Source organism: Cervus canadensis, chromosome 33, assembly GCF_019320065.1.
Source record: "Cervus canadensis isolate Bull #8, Minnesota chromosome 33, ASM1932006v1, whole genome shotgun sequence".
In the NCBI taxonomy this organism is placed as follows: domain Eukaryota; kingdom Metazoa; phylum Chordata; class Mammalia; order Artiodactyla; family Cervidae; genus Cervus; species Cervus canadensis.
This window is the reverse complement of record NC_057418.1, coordinates 2,093,932-2,108,978: the sequence shown is the minus strand read 5'-3', so window position 1 is coordinate 2,108,978 and position 15,047 is coordinate 2,093,932. Positions and strand designations below refer to the sequence as shown.

The following is a 15,047-nucleotide window of genomic DNA, read 5'->3' as shown; positions in this document are numbered from 1 at the left end:
TCTGACTGCTTTTTTGAAGTAGGGGAGTTGGTCTGTTACACTTAGCTTTTGATGATGAGGTTAATTTACATCTTTTTTCTAACATACTCTGTGCCTTTTTGCAGTACTTTATTGGGAAGATAGAGACAGTCATGTCTAGGATGCTAGACAATCGACATTTAAATCCCTGTCAATCAGATATAAACCATATGGAACTCCAGTTTGTTTATCTGCACTATCTAAAGTGATCATCAACAGCAAATCCAGTCTCTCTGATCTCTTCAGCAAGTTACTGTCAGGGCCAAACTCTGAACAGTCTGAACTAGTTCCAAAGGTATTAAACCTTGCCAGATAACCCAGTGCTCTAACGAGGCTCATCCCCAAAACTGCTCATGAGCTCTTGCTGACCAGGTACCAGGTCAGATCTTTTGTATGAGGTTCAGGAAAATTTTTCAGAATCAATCCAGTGGGAATTATGGTGGGATTCCCAACTGAAGAGCCAGTGCCGATTTCAGGTAGAATTTTCAAATTTATGTTATTCGAGTCAGTTTTTTGGTTGCCTACTAATATGGGATCAAAAGGATGTGCTTAGGAAGAAAATATTGCTTTATACATGCCGGTGAATTTAGGAAAAAAGTTTGGTTTTCTTTATTGTGCAAATCAAGTCTATTTAAATCATAAGCTCTGAAATCTATTTAGAACTTATGGTTACATTGGAAAACTATATCTCTTCCTAATTTGAATTTAATGTAAACTGATTTTTAATTGTTTTGTATAACCATGGATAGCAGATTTTTTTGAACACTGCATGGTAAAAATCAGCAAATATGTCAGACAAAGCACAGCATTAAAGGAAACACCACAGCATATGTTGACAGTTATAGAAGAATTGCTGCTGTTTTCACCCTTCACACCAGAATAATTTTTTCAATATTTACCTCCCATGTGTAGAGAGGGAAACATATGGGGCTTTACATAATCATAAGCATAAACAGGTGGCTACTTAGGTACATTTAATTTGCAAGCAACATCAATACTGAACAACACAATTAGCACCACATGGCTCCCAAACTCTTCCCATTAGCAAAATTAAGATCATTAAAATAGAGGAAGGGTATACTCCTCCCTCAATTGGCTTCAACTACCCTTCAGAGCCATGAATAAAACACATTTTCAAAAATGCCTTGGCATTTTGCTGCTTCTTTTGTTTAAGGGAACTTCAGCAACTGTGTATAATGTATACCTTATGAATAGCTACAACCAGCACAATATTTACATTTAAAATGTGCTTACATCTCCCTATAATCAGCTTATTATGAGCATAATATTATGATGGTTAAATTCTAAGCAAATTTATCGAAGCACGGAGTCAGACAGACTCCTCAAAGCCACCTGGAAATATTTCCCCAAAGGCAGTCCAGCTAAAGAAGTCACCTGAGGCTCTTTTCCATAATCAAACACTCTGGCATAATCTATAATGGTTGCTGGGAATTATTTTTGCTCAGTCTGTGTCACATACTACTGAATCGTGGATTCTACATATTTTGTCTCATCTAATTTGATCCAAACTGGAATATCTAGTGTGTACTCTTTGGCCCTATAAGTGTTCGTCCCTCTGATGTTATAACCATCCTACAATGGCTTAGAATTCCAGAGTGAAAGAAAATGCGGTGAAAGAATAGCTATTTTTTTTTTTTTGTATTTTCCTTTTTTGGTGCTTGCTATGTGTTAAATGCTATCTAAGTATGTTACATGTATTCTCACTTAATCATCAGAATGATTTTATGGGGAGGATGATACAATATTCTCCATTTTACAGAAAAGGAAATTATAACTCTGAGAATTTAAGTTCTCAACTTTACACAGTGGGGGAAGGACTGAGGTCAAAATTAAACTCCGTCTGTTTGAAGCAAAAATTCCTACTCTGACTACTTTACTTTACTGTTGGAATAGTACTATGTTGCTGGCCCTGAAAATTCTAGTGCCTGAAGTCACCAAGGTCCAGAAATAGTAAATCTGTAATATTTCGACTATCCTCCTAATAAAGCCTTATGAGAGATTTGAGGGGACTAATTGTCTATGGGGGTTCTTTCCAGTCCTGATGCCTCTATGTGTAATCTATAATAAAAGGGGCAGTTCTCTGCAGAACTGCCAGAGTCCAGAGAACTGTGCTCTTGTCAAGATTCATGAAAAGAAAAGTTTCTCACATCTTCTCACTTCATCCTAGGTCTATTACTCATTCTCACTGCTTAGTAGAGAGAAAGTTTTGACATGAACAAGGATATATGGTACTTTTATTAATAAAGCCATGATTATAACAGAGTTTTAGGCATAGATATAAAATTATATCATTTGATTTTAAAATCTAACATTATTCACATGAATTATTTGCTAAATATCTCAAATGTGTTAGATATGCATAGTCCAACCTTTTAAGGACATAGTGGGAAAATAAGAGTTTTTTCATGCTGTGTTTGAACCACTGAGATAAAAATGAATCAAAAGTTTATGACATTATTTTTTACCCCAAGTAAAAGAACTATTAAAAACCATTAATAGCTATTATAGATAATTCTCATTTCATTATATGTGTAAAGACATTCAAACATAGGAATTCTACATCCTCACTTAGCATCTAACATTTAACAGACTTGGTCACCAGCTTATATATGTCTTCTTCCCTCTAAATACCCCATTAAATTACTATGCAAAATTTTCTTTATGACCTTTGACTTTCCTTGCATTCCTTGTTGCTACTCTTAGGGACTTCTATCAAGATTGTTAGAATCTGTACATCTGTGTCTCTTTTTCTGTTTTGCATATAGGGTTATCGTTACCATCTTTCTAATAGACTTTTGGATTCTGTGGGAGAAGGCGAGGGTGGGATGTTTTGAGAGAACAGCATTGAAACATGTATATTATAAGGGTGAAACAGATCACCACCCCAGGTTGGATGCCTGAGACAAGTGCTCGGGCCTGGTGCACTGGGAAGACCCAGAGGGATCGGGTAGAGAGGGAGGTGGGAGGGGGGATCGGGATGGGGAATACATGTAAATCCATGGCTGATTCATGTCAATGTATGACAAAAATCACTACAATATTGTAAAGTAATTAGCCTCCAACTAATAAAAATAAATGAGAAAAAATAAAGATTGTTAGAATCATTTATTAGTTGATGATTTTCAGTAATCCTATAATTGACTCTGAGAAATCTGAAAAAGTTTTTTACAGCTTGGATGTTGTTATTATTACATTTCATTACTTTGCCCAAGAATTTTGTGGGGTTTTTTGCTTTGATAGGGTATTTCATACATCTCATTAAATCCAAAATCAAGTAGAGATAATTGAGCTAAAATTTCTAGTCAAAATACCAGATTTGTGGTAGTCTTGAAGAAGTTAGTTTTTGTAGGATATGCTGACCTAAGAATTACCTTGGGAATATAACAAAATAATACAAAAATGCAGAATAAAAAACTTACATAAGCAAGTATAAAATAACAGGGATTCTTAAGAATTTGATTGCAAGACAAAGTGCCATTTTAAGAGGCAGAGGCATACCCTCACAAAAATCAGTGAAATACAGTTTGCTTTACTGGCAGAGAGACAAGACACAAGACAAAAAGTACATCATGTTTGTCTTTGTATGAAAAACACTTTGATTTCTCTCTAAATGTTCTTCTCCACATAGATCAGTCCATTGGAAATTTTTGAGCAGTATTTCAAATATATATGTATTTATTTAAAATTATGTGCTTGCATGTATATTTTCTGTATTGTTAACCTATATCTCAAAGGCTAATTTCTTTATGATGATAATGGATATAAATATACATTTCGACAACTTTAAAAGTATTAAAGAAGTTTCAGCCACCTTTCATATTTTATTAGTGTCATTGTTTTATTTCATAATATGGCTAAAGAAAACCTTGAGTGAGAGTAGAAATGTCAGCTTTGTCATTTTTTGCTCCTTGTTTGTGTTATATTAATTTTATTTTCAATACACAATTTTTTGCAAGAAGTGTGTGAAGTCATTTATCCATTTTGTGAAATTTATTTTATTTAAAAACTGTGATAATATATTCTGGAAACCCACTTAACATGGCCAGGTGGTCTGCAGCTCACTCAGAGTACATGATCTAAGAGGCAGCACTGTCAACCCCTTCAGCTTGTGCTGGACTCCCGCATCCTACACCTTCAGGCAAGTAGCCCCCTGACATATGAAGAGATGAGACCAGTGCCAAATGATGTCGTAAATATCAGTGAAGTTCACTTTCTCATCTTGCTTGTTCTAAGAAGTTCTAAGAATTTCTGCACCCAGAAGGAGAGTGAAAAGCTAGAAAAACAATTTATGGCTCCAAATAATAATGAAAGGTTTAAATGTCTAGCCTTGTGATTAAGCCCTTGAGCTTTGGAGACACAAAATCCTACTATGTATTTTATGTGCTGTGAGACGATAGAGTATTTATGGTATCTCTTCAGACTTTCTTGTGCTTATTTGTGAAGTGTTTGTTTTTTATTTCTAGCTACCTCATATTGTTATTCAGAAAACTGAATTCTATCATGCAGGTAAATGTCCAGCACATTCTAAGTTGCTAATCTTTTAATATCCTAATTTTGAAGGTATGAGAGGAAAATGAGAATTAGTTTGTAAAGTTCACTCTAGGATTCGTTTTCTAAGAGTTGGAGGGATATGTTTGGTTGGAACTGTGAAAGCAAGTTAGAGATTCAGTTCAGTTCAGTTCAGTTCAGTTTGCTCAGTCATGTCCAACTCATTGCAACCCCATGGACTGTAGCACCCCAGGCCTCCCTGTCCATCACCAACTCCGTGGTGGAGTTTACTCAAACTCACATCCATTGAGTCAGTGATGCCATCCAACCATCTCATCCTCTGTCTCCCCTTCTCCTCCCACCTTCAATCTTTCTCAGTATCAGGGTCTTTTCAAAAGAGTCAGTTCTTTGCATCAGGTAGCCAAAGTATTGGAGTTTCAGCTTCAATATCAGTTCTTCCAATAAATATTCAGGATTGATTTCCTTTAGGATGGACTGGTTGGATCTCCTTGCAGTCCAAGGGACTCTTAAGAGTCTTCTCCAACACCACAGTTCGAAAGCATCAATTCTTCAGTGCTCAGCTTTCTTTATAGTCCAACTCTCACATACATGCATGATTATTGGAAAAACCATAGCCTTGACTAGACAGACCTTTGTTGGCAAAGTAACGTCTCTGCTTTTTAATATGCTGTCTAGGTTGGTCATAACTTTTCTTCCGAGGAGTAAGTGTCTTTTAATTTCATGGCTGCAGTCACTATCTGCAGTGATTTTCGAGCCCCCCAAAATAAAGTCAGCCACTGTTTCCACTGTTTCCTCATCTATTTTCCATGAAATGATGGGACCAGATGCCATGATTCTGGTTTTCTGAATGTTGAGCTTTAAGCCAACTTTTTCACTCTCCTCTTTCACTTTCATCAAGAGGGTCTTTAATTCTTCTTCACTTTCTGGTTAAGGGTGGTGTCATCTGCATATCTGAGCTAGAAATTAGACGAGGAAAAAAGATTGGGAACTCTTCACAGTGATCTTATGTGAATACACAGTTGGAATATAAATAGTATTGTAATATACAGTTGGAAATTTTGTTTTTTAAAAAATGTCTCCCTATTTGTGTGAGAATTAATGAGGTAAAGGAAAAGTAGAAAAAAGTCTGATGAGTGTAAATTCTGCAGAGTGAACCAGGAATTTATTTTAGCTCTTTTCATATTTGAGGGTCTGGGAAGGCTGATCAATGAAAAGCAAGGGTCTACTTGTAAGACCACATACATATTTTTGTGAACTGGAATAAATATGTTTTCATAGACAGTGTCCTTGTAAGTCCTTTGTGCAAAAGGGAGGTAGCCTGGTGTATAGGTAAGATTATGACATTTGGATTTCAAAGGTATGAGTTGAGATTCTACAGCCATGGCTATGAAAATCATGACTTTTTATATTCCTTGGTAATATTTGTTTTACTGTTCTTAAAAGATTATAAATGATGCATATGAAAAAATTATTCAAATTTGTTACTTTTTTTTTTTTATTAGTTGGAGGCTAATTACTTCACAACATTTCAGTGGGTTTTGTCATACATTGATATGAATCAGCCATAGATTTACACGTATTCCCCATCCCGATCCCCCCTCCCACCTCCCTTTCCACCCGATTCCTCCGGGTCTTCCCAGTGCACCAGGCCCGAGCACTTGTCTCATGCATCCCACCTGGGCTGGTGATCTGTTTCACCATAGATAGTATACATGCTGTTCTTTTGAAACCTCACTTCTCCCACAGAGTTCAAAGTCTGTTCTGTTTTCTGTGTCTCTTTTTCTGTTTTGCATATAGGGTTATCGTTACCATTTTCTAAATTCCATATATATGTGTTAGTATGCTGTAATGTTCTTTATCTTTCTGGCTTACTTCACTCTGCATAAGGGGCTCCAGTTTCATCCATCTCATTAGAACTGATTCAAATGAATTCTTTTTAATGGCTGAGTAATATTCCATGGTGTATATGTACCACAGCTTCCTTATCCATTCATCTGCTGATGGGCATCTAGGTGCTTCCATGTCCTGGCTATTATAAACAGTGCTGCGATGAACATTGGGGTGCACGTGTCTCTTTCAGATCTGGTTTCCTCAGTGTGTATGCCCAGAAGTGGGATTGCTGGGTCATATGGCAGTTCTATTTCCAGTTTTTTAAGAAATCTCCACACTGTTTTCCATAGCGGCTGTACTAGTTTGCATTCCCACCAACAGTGTAAGAGGGTTCCCTTTTCTCCACACCCTCTCCAGCATTTATTGCTTGTAGACTTTTGGATAGCAGCCATCCTGACTGGCGTGTAATGGTACCTCATTGTGGTTTTGATTTGCATTTCTCTAATAATGAGTGATGTTGAGCATCTTTTCATGTGTTTGTTAGCCATCTGTATGTCTTCTTTGGAGAAATGTCTGTTTAGTTCTTTGGCCCATTTTTTGATTGTTTTTAAGCAGATTTCAGTTGTTACTATTACATAATAATGATTGTAGATCATCAATAGTTAGATAGAAATATAAACTTCCCCAAAGCCAGGATTAAGATCTCAAAGACTAAATTTACTTATTGGTTAATTTTCAACAGATCAGCTGATTACATTTCCTTATAATTTTTGTTTCTCAAGAGACACACTCCATCTGAGCAATTTCTCCTAAGTAAAAATAAGAGTAGTATGCTTTTTGCATGTGTGCTAAGTTGATTCAGTAGTGTAAAACTCTTTGCAACCCTATGGACTGTAGCCCACCAGGCTCCTCTGTCCATGGGGATTCTCCGGTGGATGGCTTTCCTCTCCTCCGAAGGATCTTCCCACACCAGGGATTGAACTCATGTCTCTTGCATCTCCTGCATTGGCAGATGAGTTCTTTACCAGTAGTGCCTCCTGGGAAGCTCATCCATTTCAACAGGTGGTAATCAAATTTGGAATAGAAATCTATTTTCTTGCTGCTTTTTAACTTAAATTGTTAAGATTATATATTGGCTTCTTTTATTATCACTCTAATTATCACATAGCTCCTGAAATATGTTTTGTTTTGTGTTTTGAAAAACGAATAGATTATATTTTCTGGACTATAAAACTATATTGCTTTAGTTTATTATGAAATTATAGCTACAGTATGATATAATTCATATATATATATGTATGTGTAGGGCTTTCCTCATAGTTCAGTTGGTAAAGAATCCACCTGCAATGCAGGAGGACCCCGGTTCAATTCCTGGGCCGGAAAGACCCACTGGAGAAGGGATAGTCTACCCACTCCAGTATTCTTGAGCTTCCTTTGTGGCTCAGCTGGTAAAGAATCTGCCTTCAATGTGGGAGACCTGGGTTCAATCCCTGGGTTGGGACGATGCCCTGGAGAGGGGAAAGGCTATTCACTCCAGTATTCTGGCCTGGAGAATCCCGTGGCCTATATAGTCCATGGGATCGCAAAGAGTCTCACATGACTGAGTGACTTTCACTTTCACTTTCATATGTATGTGTATAGATATATATTTCTATATGCTTGAAACTAGTTTATATGGCATTGAGTGGCTGTTTATAAGGACAGGCTCTTTGGACTGGCTGCAATGATATATAAAGAAACAAGTTAATAAATATTTTTACTGTACTCTGCCACTTAGTATGCTAAACTGTGTCCCTAATCATCTTCTGAGGGAAAACACACAGATTTCTTAGATTTTTCTTGCAATAGAGACATCCAACAAGACAGCTCTGAAATGTGTGATTAACTTGAAATAATAGTGGCCCATAGGGTTTCAGGCTTTTCTACTTCATAACATTTTGGGTCTGTTATTACCTTAGGTGAACCCAGTTCCCCAGGAAAGAAGATGCTGAATTAATTCTTCTGTGACTTATGTCATCAATATAGCTAGGATAGAAATAAAGCTATGTTTCTCTACGCTTATGAGATTCTAGGTAGCTATTATTTAAACTTATTTCAGGAAAACAGCTAAATTTTTTATACCCTTATAATGCCAGGAGACTCTTAGAAATAAATCTTCCCATGGAGACAAATGAGACTAAACCTGTGCATATACTTGCACACGGGTGCACACACACACACACACACACACACACACACACATAAATTCAGTTACTGTGGGGAATTTAAGAGTACTGTTTTATTGGATTTTCCCTGATGCAAGACATAACAAAATAAGAAGCTCCTTCAAAGTAAGTGTTTTTTTCCCTTACTGTCTTCAAGCACACTATGCAGGGGATGAACACTGTTTGATTTATAAAAGTTTCCAGGACAGATTGCACATGCTGTCTTCCTCAGTCTTAGTCAGGATTGCATCACGTACTTTTTCAGAACATTTATATTTAAAAATAATCAAAATCCTGTAATTTTTTTTGTTTGAGTAAAATAGTAACATAAATCTTTGTACCATAACCCAAAATACATGTAAAAGCCATCTTAATTTGGTTAATAATAATTTGATAGAGAAATTTAATTAGACTGTATTTTTGGCTAAGTGAATAAATAACTTTTCCAAGCTATATCATTCCTCTAGGGTTCTTTAGATTCTGCTTCTAAGTGGATGTTATTATGTAATATTTTCTTAATTTACTTTGGACTTAAGCAAGCAGTTACCTAATTTTTCCTTTGTCCTTACTTTCTTTGGAATTTAATGAAATTTATTACATAAATAAATTTCTGTTAGTGTTACAAAACAGATGTGCCTATGAAATAAATGCAAAATAATTGAAAGAAAAGAATTAAATTTAAACATGCAAACATAAAAAGCTGTGTTACTTGACTGTCCTAATAGTATTGGAAGAAAAGATTTGAAATAATGAAAAATTAGAGAAGCAATAGAAAGAATGAATGATATATAATCAAGAGATTTCAATCCAGAACAACTTCTTAACCTGGCATTTCCCAATGAGAGTTATGTGGAAAACTAGTATATATGATATACTGTTTAGTAATTTATTAATGAAGGTGTCCCTAAGAGTTTTATGATGAAAGAAATTTGGGAAATTCTGAATGTTATATTTCTCTCTTATGAGTCATAGTGCATCTAAAGTTTCTGAGAAATTTCAAATTACTTGGAAAAAGGTAGATACTTTTTGTTATGGTAAAATATGCATAGCATCAAATTTACCACTTTAAAATGTACAATTTAGTGTCATTAAGTTCATTCATGATGTGTTACAGTCATCAGCATGGTCAAGTTCCAGGTAATAGCTTTGTAATTGTTAACTTGACCATGAAACAGTTGCCTACTGAAATAGCTTTTAATTTTGGTGTTTCCAGAGAATATATATGGAAATACTCATCTAATCTAGTCCTTTCATTTTAAAAGTTAAAAATGTGATCTTGAGAGATTAAGTGCCTTGCTCAAGATCACACATGTAGCTCGGAGATAGCCAGTATTTCATGCAGATTTAATTTTCAAGAAGTGGGCCTTTTCTATTTCAAGATATTTTCCCCTTGTTTCCATCTATGTGACCTGTGTGGATCTGACAATCCAGCCTACAGATAATACATTAAGATATACCCTAGAAGAACTCAGGGTTAAAACAAATATCTCTAATCTTTAAAAAGGTACTTTACTTTTAAAAGGTATGTTTTACTTGCTTTATAACTCTCTCACTGTGATTTACTGATGAGAACTTTCATTGTTAAAGAACTCTTTTTAATTCACAGAATTCTGTTCTCAGGTCTTTTTAAGATTGTGGCTGATACAACTCCATACCTCACTATGGAAGAGATTACAAAAGCCAACCATATTAGACCAAGTAGACTGAATCATCCTTGCTTCTATCATCAGAAGGATATAAAACTAGAGAATCTCATCATAAAGCAAGGTGAGCGAATCATGCTCAACTCAGTGGAAGAGATCAATGGAGAAATAATGGTAAACTGTGGTGTGCTAAGGAATCATCAAAAGCACTCATTTACTTTGCCCTTGTCACAAGAAGGAGAGTTCTATGAGTGTGAAGATGAACATATTTATACCCTAAAGGAAATTATCCAATGGAAGATCCCCAAGAACAGAACACGAACTGTGATACTGACAGGTTTTTCAGCGAAGTGGGACTCAACAAACCCATTCCCTAGAGGCTTTTATGGCGCTGTGATTCTCAAGCCTGTTTATGAAATTCAAGGTGTGATGAAATGTAAGTATCTACTGAGAATGAAGCTTTATGAGCAAGTTTGTGGGGTTTGGGAAAGAGGAAGATTTTAGTCTAAAGAATGAAACTATGTCCCTACTTATCCATTAAGCCCATTGAGAGTTAAGATTCTCATCTGTAAATAAGCAAGCCATGTATTTGTTTCAAGAATCAAATTCAATAATGTATTTAAATGAATATTTTAAATTGTGTAGTGCTATCCAAATGTAAAATGCTGTAATTATCAGGTACAGACAGATTAAAATATTGATTTAATTTTTATCACTGTCAGTTAAACATGGTCAAAAGAGTTACATTTTAGAACACAGCATAATTGGTTAGAAATAAGCTTTCTCATATTATTATTGTTGTTGTTGTTCAGTCGCTAAGTTGTGTCTGACTCTTTGTGAGCCCATGAACTGCAGCACACCAGGCTTCCCTGTCCCTCAATATCTCCCAGAGTTTGCCCAAACTCATGTCCATGGAGTCAGTGACGCCTTCCAACCATCACATTCTCTGTTGCCCCCTTCTCCTCCTACCCTCAATCTTTCCCAGCATCAGGGTCTTTTCCAATGAGTCGACTCTTCACATCAGTGACTAAAGTATTGGAGCTTCAGCACCAGTCCTTCTAATGAATATTTAGGGTTGATTTCCTTTAAGATTGACTGCTTTGATCTCCTGGCTGTCCAAGGGACCCTCAAGAGTCTTCTCCAACACCATAGTTCAAAAGCACCTATTCTTTGGCACTCAGCTTTCTTTATGGTCCAACTCTCACATCCATACATGACTAATGGAAAAACCATAGTGTTGACTGTATGAACCTTTGTTGGCAAAATTATGTCTCTGCTTTTTAATATGCTGTCTAGGTTTGTCATAGCTTTCCTTCCAAGGAGCAAGCATCTTTTAATTGCATGTCTGCAGTCACTGTCCACAGTGATTTTGGAGCCCAAGAAAATAAAATCTGTCACTGTTTACACTTTTCCCAATTCATGTGCCATGAAGTGATGGGATTGGATGCCATGATCTTAGTTTTTTGAATGTTGAGTTTTAAGCCAGCTTTTTCACTTTCCCCTTTCACCCTCATCAAGAGGCTCTTTAGTTCTTCTTCATTTTCTGCCTTTAGAGTGGTATCCTATGGACATCTGAGGTTGTTGATATTTCTCCTGGAAATCTTGATTCCAGCTTGTGATTCATACAGCTTGGCATTTTGCATTATGTACTCTGCATATAATTTTAAAAAGCAGGGTGACAATATACAGCCTTGAAGTACTCTTTTCCCAATTTTGAACCAGTCCATTATTCCATGAGCAGTTCTAACTGTTGCTTCTTGTCTGCATGTAGGTTTCACAGGAGACAGGTAAGGTGGTCTGGCATCCTCATCTCTTTAAGAATTTTCCATTTGTGATCCACACAGTCAAAGGCTTTACCATAGTCAATGAAGCAGAAGTAGATAATTTTTTGGAATTCCCTTGCTTTTTCTATGATCCAGTGGATGTTGGCAATTTGGTTTCTGGTTCCTCTGCCTTTTCTAAATCCACCTTACACATCTGGAAGTTCTTGGTTCACATACTGTTGAAGCCCAACTTGAAGGATTTTGAGCATTACCTTGCTAGCATGTGAAATAAGTGCAACTGTATGGTAGTTTGAACATTCTTTGACATTGCCTTTCTTTGGGATTGAAATGAAAACTGACCTCTTCTAGTTCTGTGGCCACTGCTGAGTCTTCCAAATTTGCTGGCATATTGAGTGCAGCACTTTAGCAGCATCATCTTTTAGGATTTTACATAGCTTTCTTGTATGGAGGTGTTCAAAAGTGATAAGGATGCAAAGTTATCTTAATGTGTCCCTTACTGTTGTTTTTTGAGAGCCTTTTTTCTTTTTTTTAGCCATCCATTACTGGTCATAAATCTTCCTATCAGCTGAGAGTTCCTCTGACTTAAGGGAAAACAATGTGACAAATTAATTCATACAAAAGTGTGAGTTAAAAGTTATTGAAATATGTTTGATAATGTTAGCTTTAGGTAGACAGCATAGTGATTCAGTATTTTATAGATTATACCATCTTTAGAGTTATTAAAAAATTGAGGCTGTATTTCCCTGTGCTGTACAATATATCTTTGTTGCTTATCTACTTTATATATAGTAGTTTGTATATCTTAATCCCTTATCCTATCCTGCCACTCCCCTTTCCCTCTCCCATGTGAATGTATTTCAATATGTAATCTTCATAAGATTTTTAAAATTGTCTATTTTTAAACTTTTTATTTTGTGTTGGAGCATAGCTGATTAACAGTGTTGTGGTAGTTTCAGATTGACAGCAAAGGGTCTCAACTATGTGTGTGTGTGTGTGTTCTCCAAACTCCTCTGCCTCTGGATTGCCACTTAACATTGAGCAGAGTTCCTTGTGCTATACAATAGGTCCTCGTTGGTTATCCATTTTAAAAATAGCAGTGTATACACGTTTAGCCCAAACTCCCTGTCTATCCCTTACCCTGATCCTTTCCCCCTGGCAACTGTAAGTTCTCCTTCACTAAGTCTGTGAGTCCATTTTGTAAATAAGTTCATTTGTGTCATTTGTTTTTAGATGCTTCATATAAGGGATGTCATAAACACTTCTCCCTCTCTGACTTACTTCACTCAATGTGACAGTCTCTAGGTCCATTCATGTTGCTGCAAATGGCATAATCATGAGATTTTTGCATTTTAAAATAGGAATAGCTGGATAGAGCCTTGTAATCCTAAAGAAATTAACACCTTGACTTTTTAAGATTATGGCACATAAGCAGGGCAAGTATGGAGCCAAGAGTTCTGTATTTTCAGTCAGAAGTCCTAGATTCTAACTCTTGTCAATAACTGGTTAATATGACAAAAAATTGAAGTCACAATAAACTTTAGACATTACATTAGTGTTCTGGCAGCTTTCACAAAATGTACAATCAAAATTGGTAACTGGATTTTCCTCAATTTTCATAAATAATGGGTTGCATTTTTTCATTTTAAAATCGGTTTTTCTAAAACCATTGGCAGCTCCTATAATGCAGATGCAAATGAAGGTGAACCCAGAACCTAAATATATGAACAAGATAGCTACAATATTTAATGCATTTATGTTAGGTATCACAAAAGCCTTCACTGAGAAAATGACATGTAAACTGAGATCTGAAGGCTGAGTAGGAGATGGGCAGGTCAAGAAAGAGAGGACAACGTTGGAGGAAGCAGATGTAGCTTACAGGAAAGGAGATAAGCAAGAGATTGTGGTTCTAGTGTAGCTGACATGAGAAAAAAGAGAAGGCGAGTTGAGACAGCCATCAAAGTGTGCAATGGAGGACTAGAATCAGGCATGGTGGGTCTTGAAATATATGAGTTAAGTAAGGGATTAAATAGGGATTAAATGTGTCCAAAGGGCAAATTAAGAGAGATCTTCCAGCTGGATAAACAAGATAGAAGTGTAGTGAGGCTGCTTGTTCTATGGCAGAGTACTGAAAAGTTAATATAGTGGTAACCTGAGAGGGACAGCTGTTCTTAATGGGTATTTCAGAAGTACATTCAGCCAGAGCTCAAGGTCTGTTGGGAGTGGAAAGAAGTCAACCTCACTGCCAAGCTTCTGGCTTGATTTGGTGGCTGAATAGTGGTGCTGTTTAGTAAATATTAACATTGACAAAGAGCAAGGGATATTGACTGAATTGTTTAGACAGACTTAAATTTGATTTCATGCTAATAACTAAGGTCCCAGAAGAAATTGCCTTTGGGTGAAATAAAATCCTTCCCAAAAGGTTTTAATAAATTTCTATTATTTAGTAATATTAAAATTGGATTTTGATTTTAATTATTTTGGATCTTTGATTTTTAGGGATTATTTTAAGCATTAGCTCTTATTGTACAGAAATTTCAGGATTCTGTATGAGACTGCTTTACCTGTATACTGACTGCTGCATATTTCCTGAAAATGGATGCTGGGTGTTCAACACAAAAAAGTCCAATTTTAAAAATTGTTATTATAGGCATTTTTCTTCTAAAGATAAAATGTAGACTTTTAAATTTTATTTTCAATATACTTTTTAAAATTTTATTCGAGTACAGTTGATTTATAATGTTGTGTTAGTTTCAGGTATAAAGCAAAGTGAATCAGTTATACATACATCCACTCTCTTTGAGACTGTTTCCTATCGCAGAGGATTGAGTAGAGGTCCTTGTACACCCGGCAGGACCTGATTAGCTTTCTATTTTATGTCTAGTTGGGTGTGTATGTCAATCTTGATCTTCCAATTTATCCCTCCTCCATCTTACCCCTTAGTAAGTTTGTTTTCTACATCTGTAATTCTGTTTCTTTTTATACATAATTCTTTAGACTGCTTTTTAATCAACTGTGGTCTTGTGTTACATTATTCTTTT

At 36.0% G+C, this 15,047-nt stretch overlaps 1 protein-coding gene across 2 annotated transcripts in view; it reads left to right on the top strand.

Moving 5' to 3' along the window:
- The window catches only part of THEMIS (thymocyte selection associated), a 190,451-nt gene that overhangs the window by 48,212 nt on the left and 127,192 nt on the right, over positions 1-15,047 (top strand). Inside the window, exon 3 of one of the 2 annotated variants that reach the window (XM_043457406.1) lies at positions 10,203-10,661. The exons of the other annotated variant lie outside the window; for it this stretch is intronic. Coding sequence (XP_043313341.1) covers positions 10,203-10,661 — 459 coding nt within the window. The remainder of the gene's footprint in view (positions 1-10,202; positions 10,662-15,047) is intronic. 2 annotated transcript variants of the gene reach the window in all.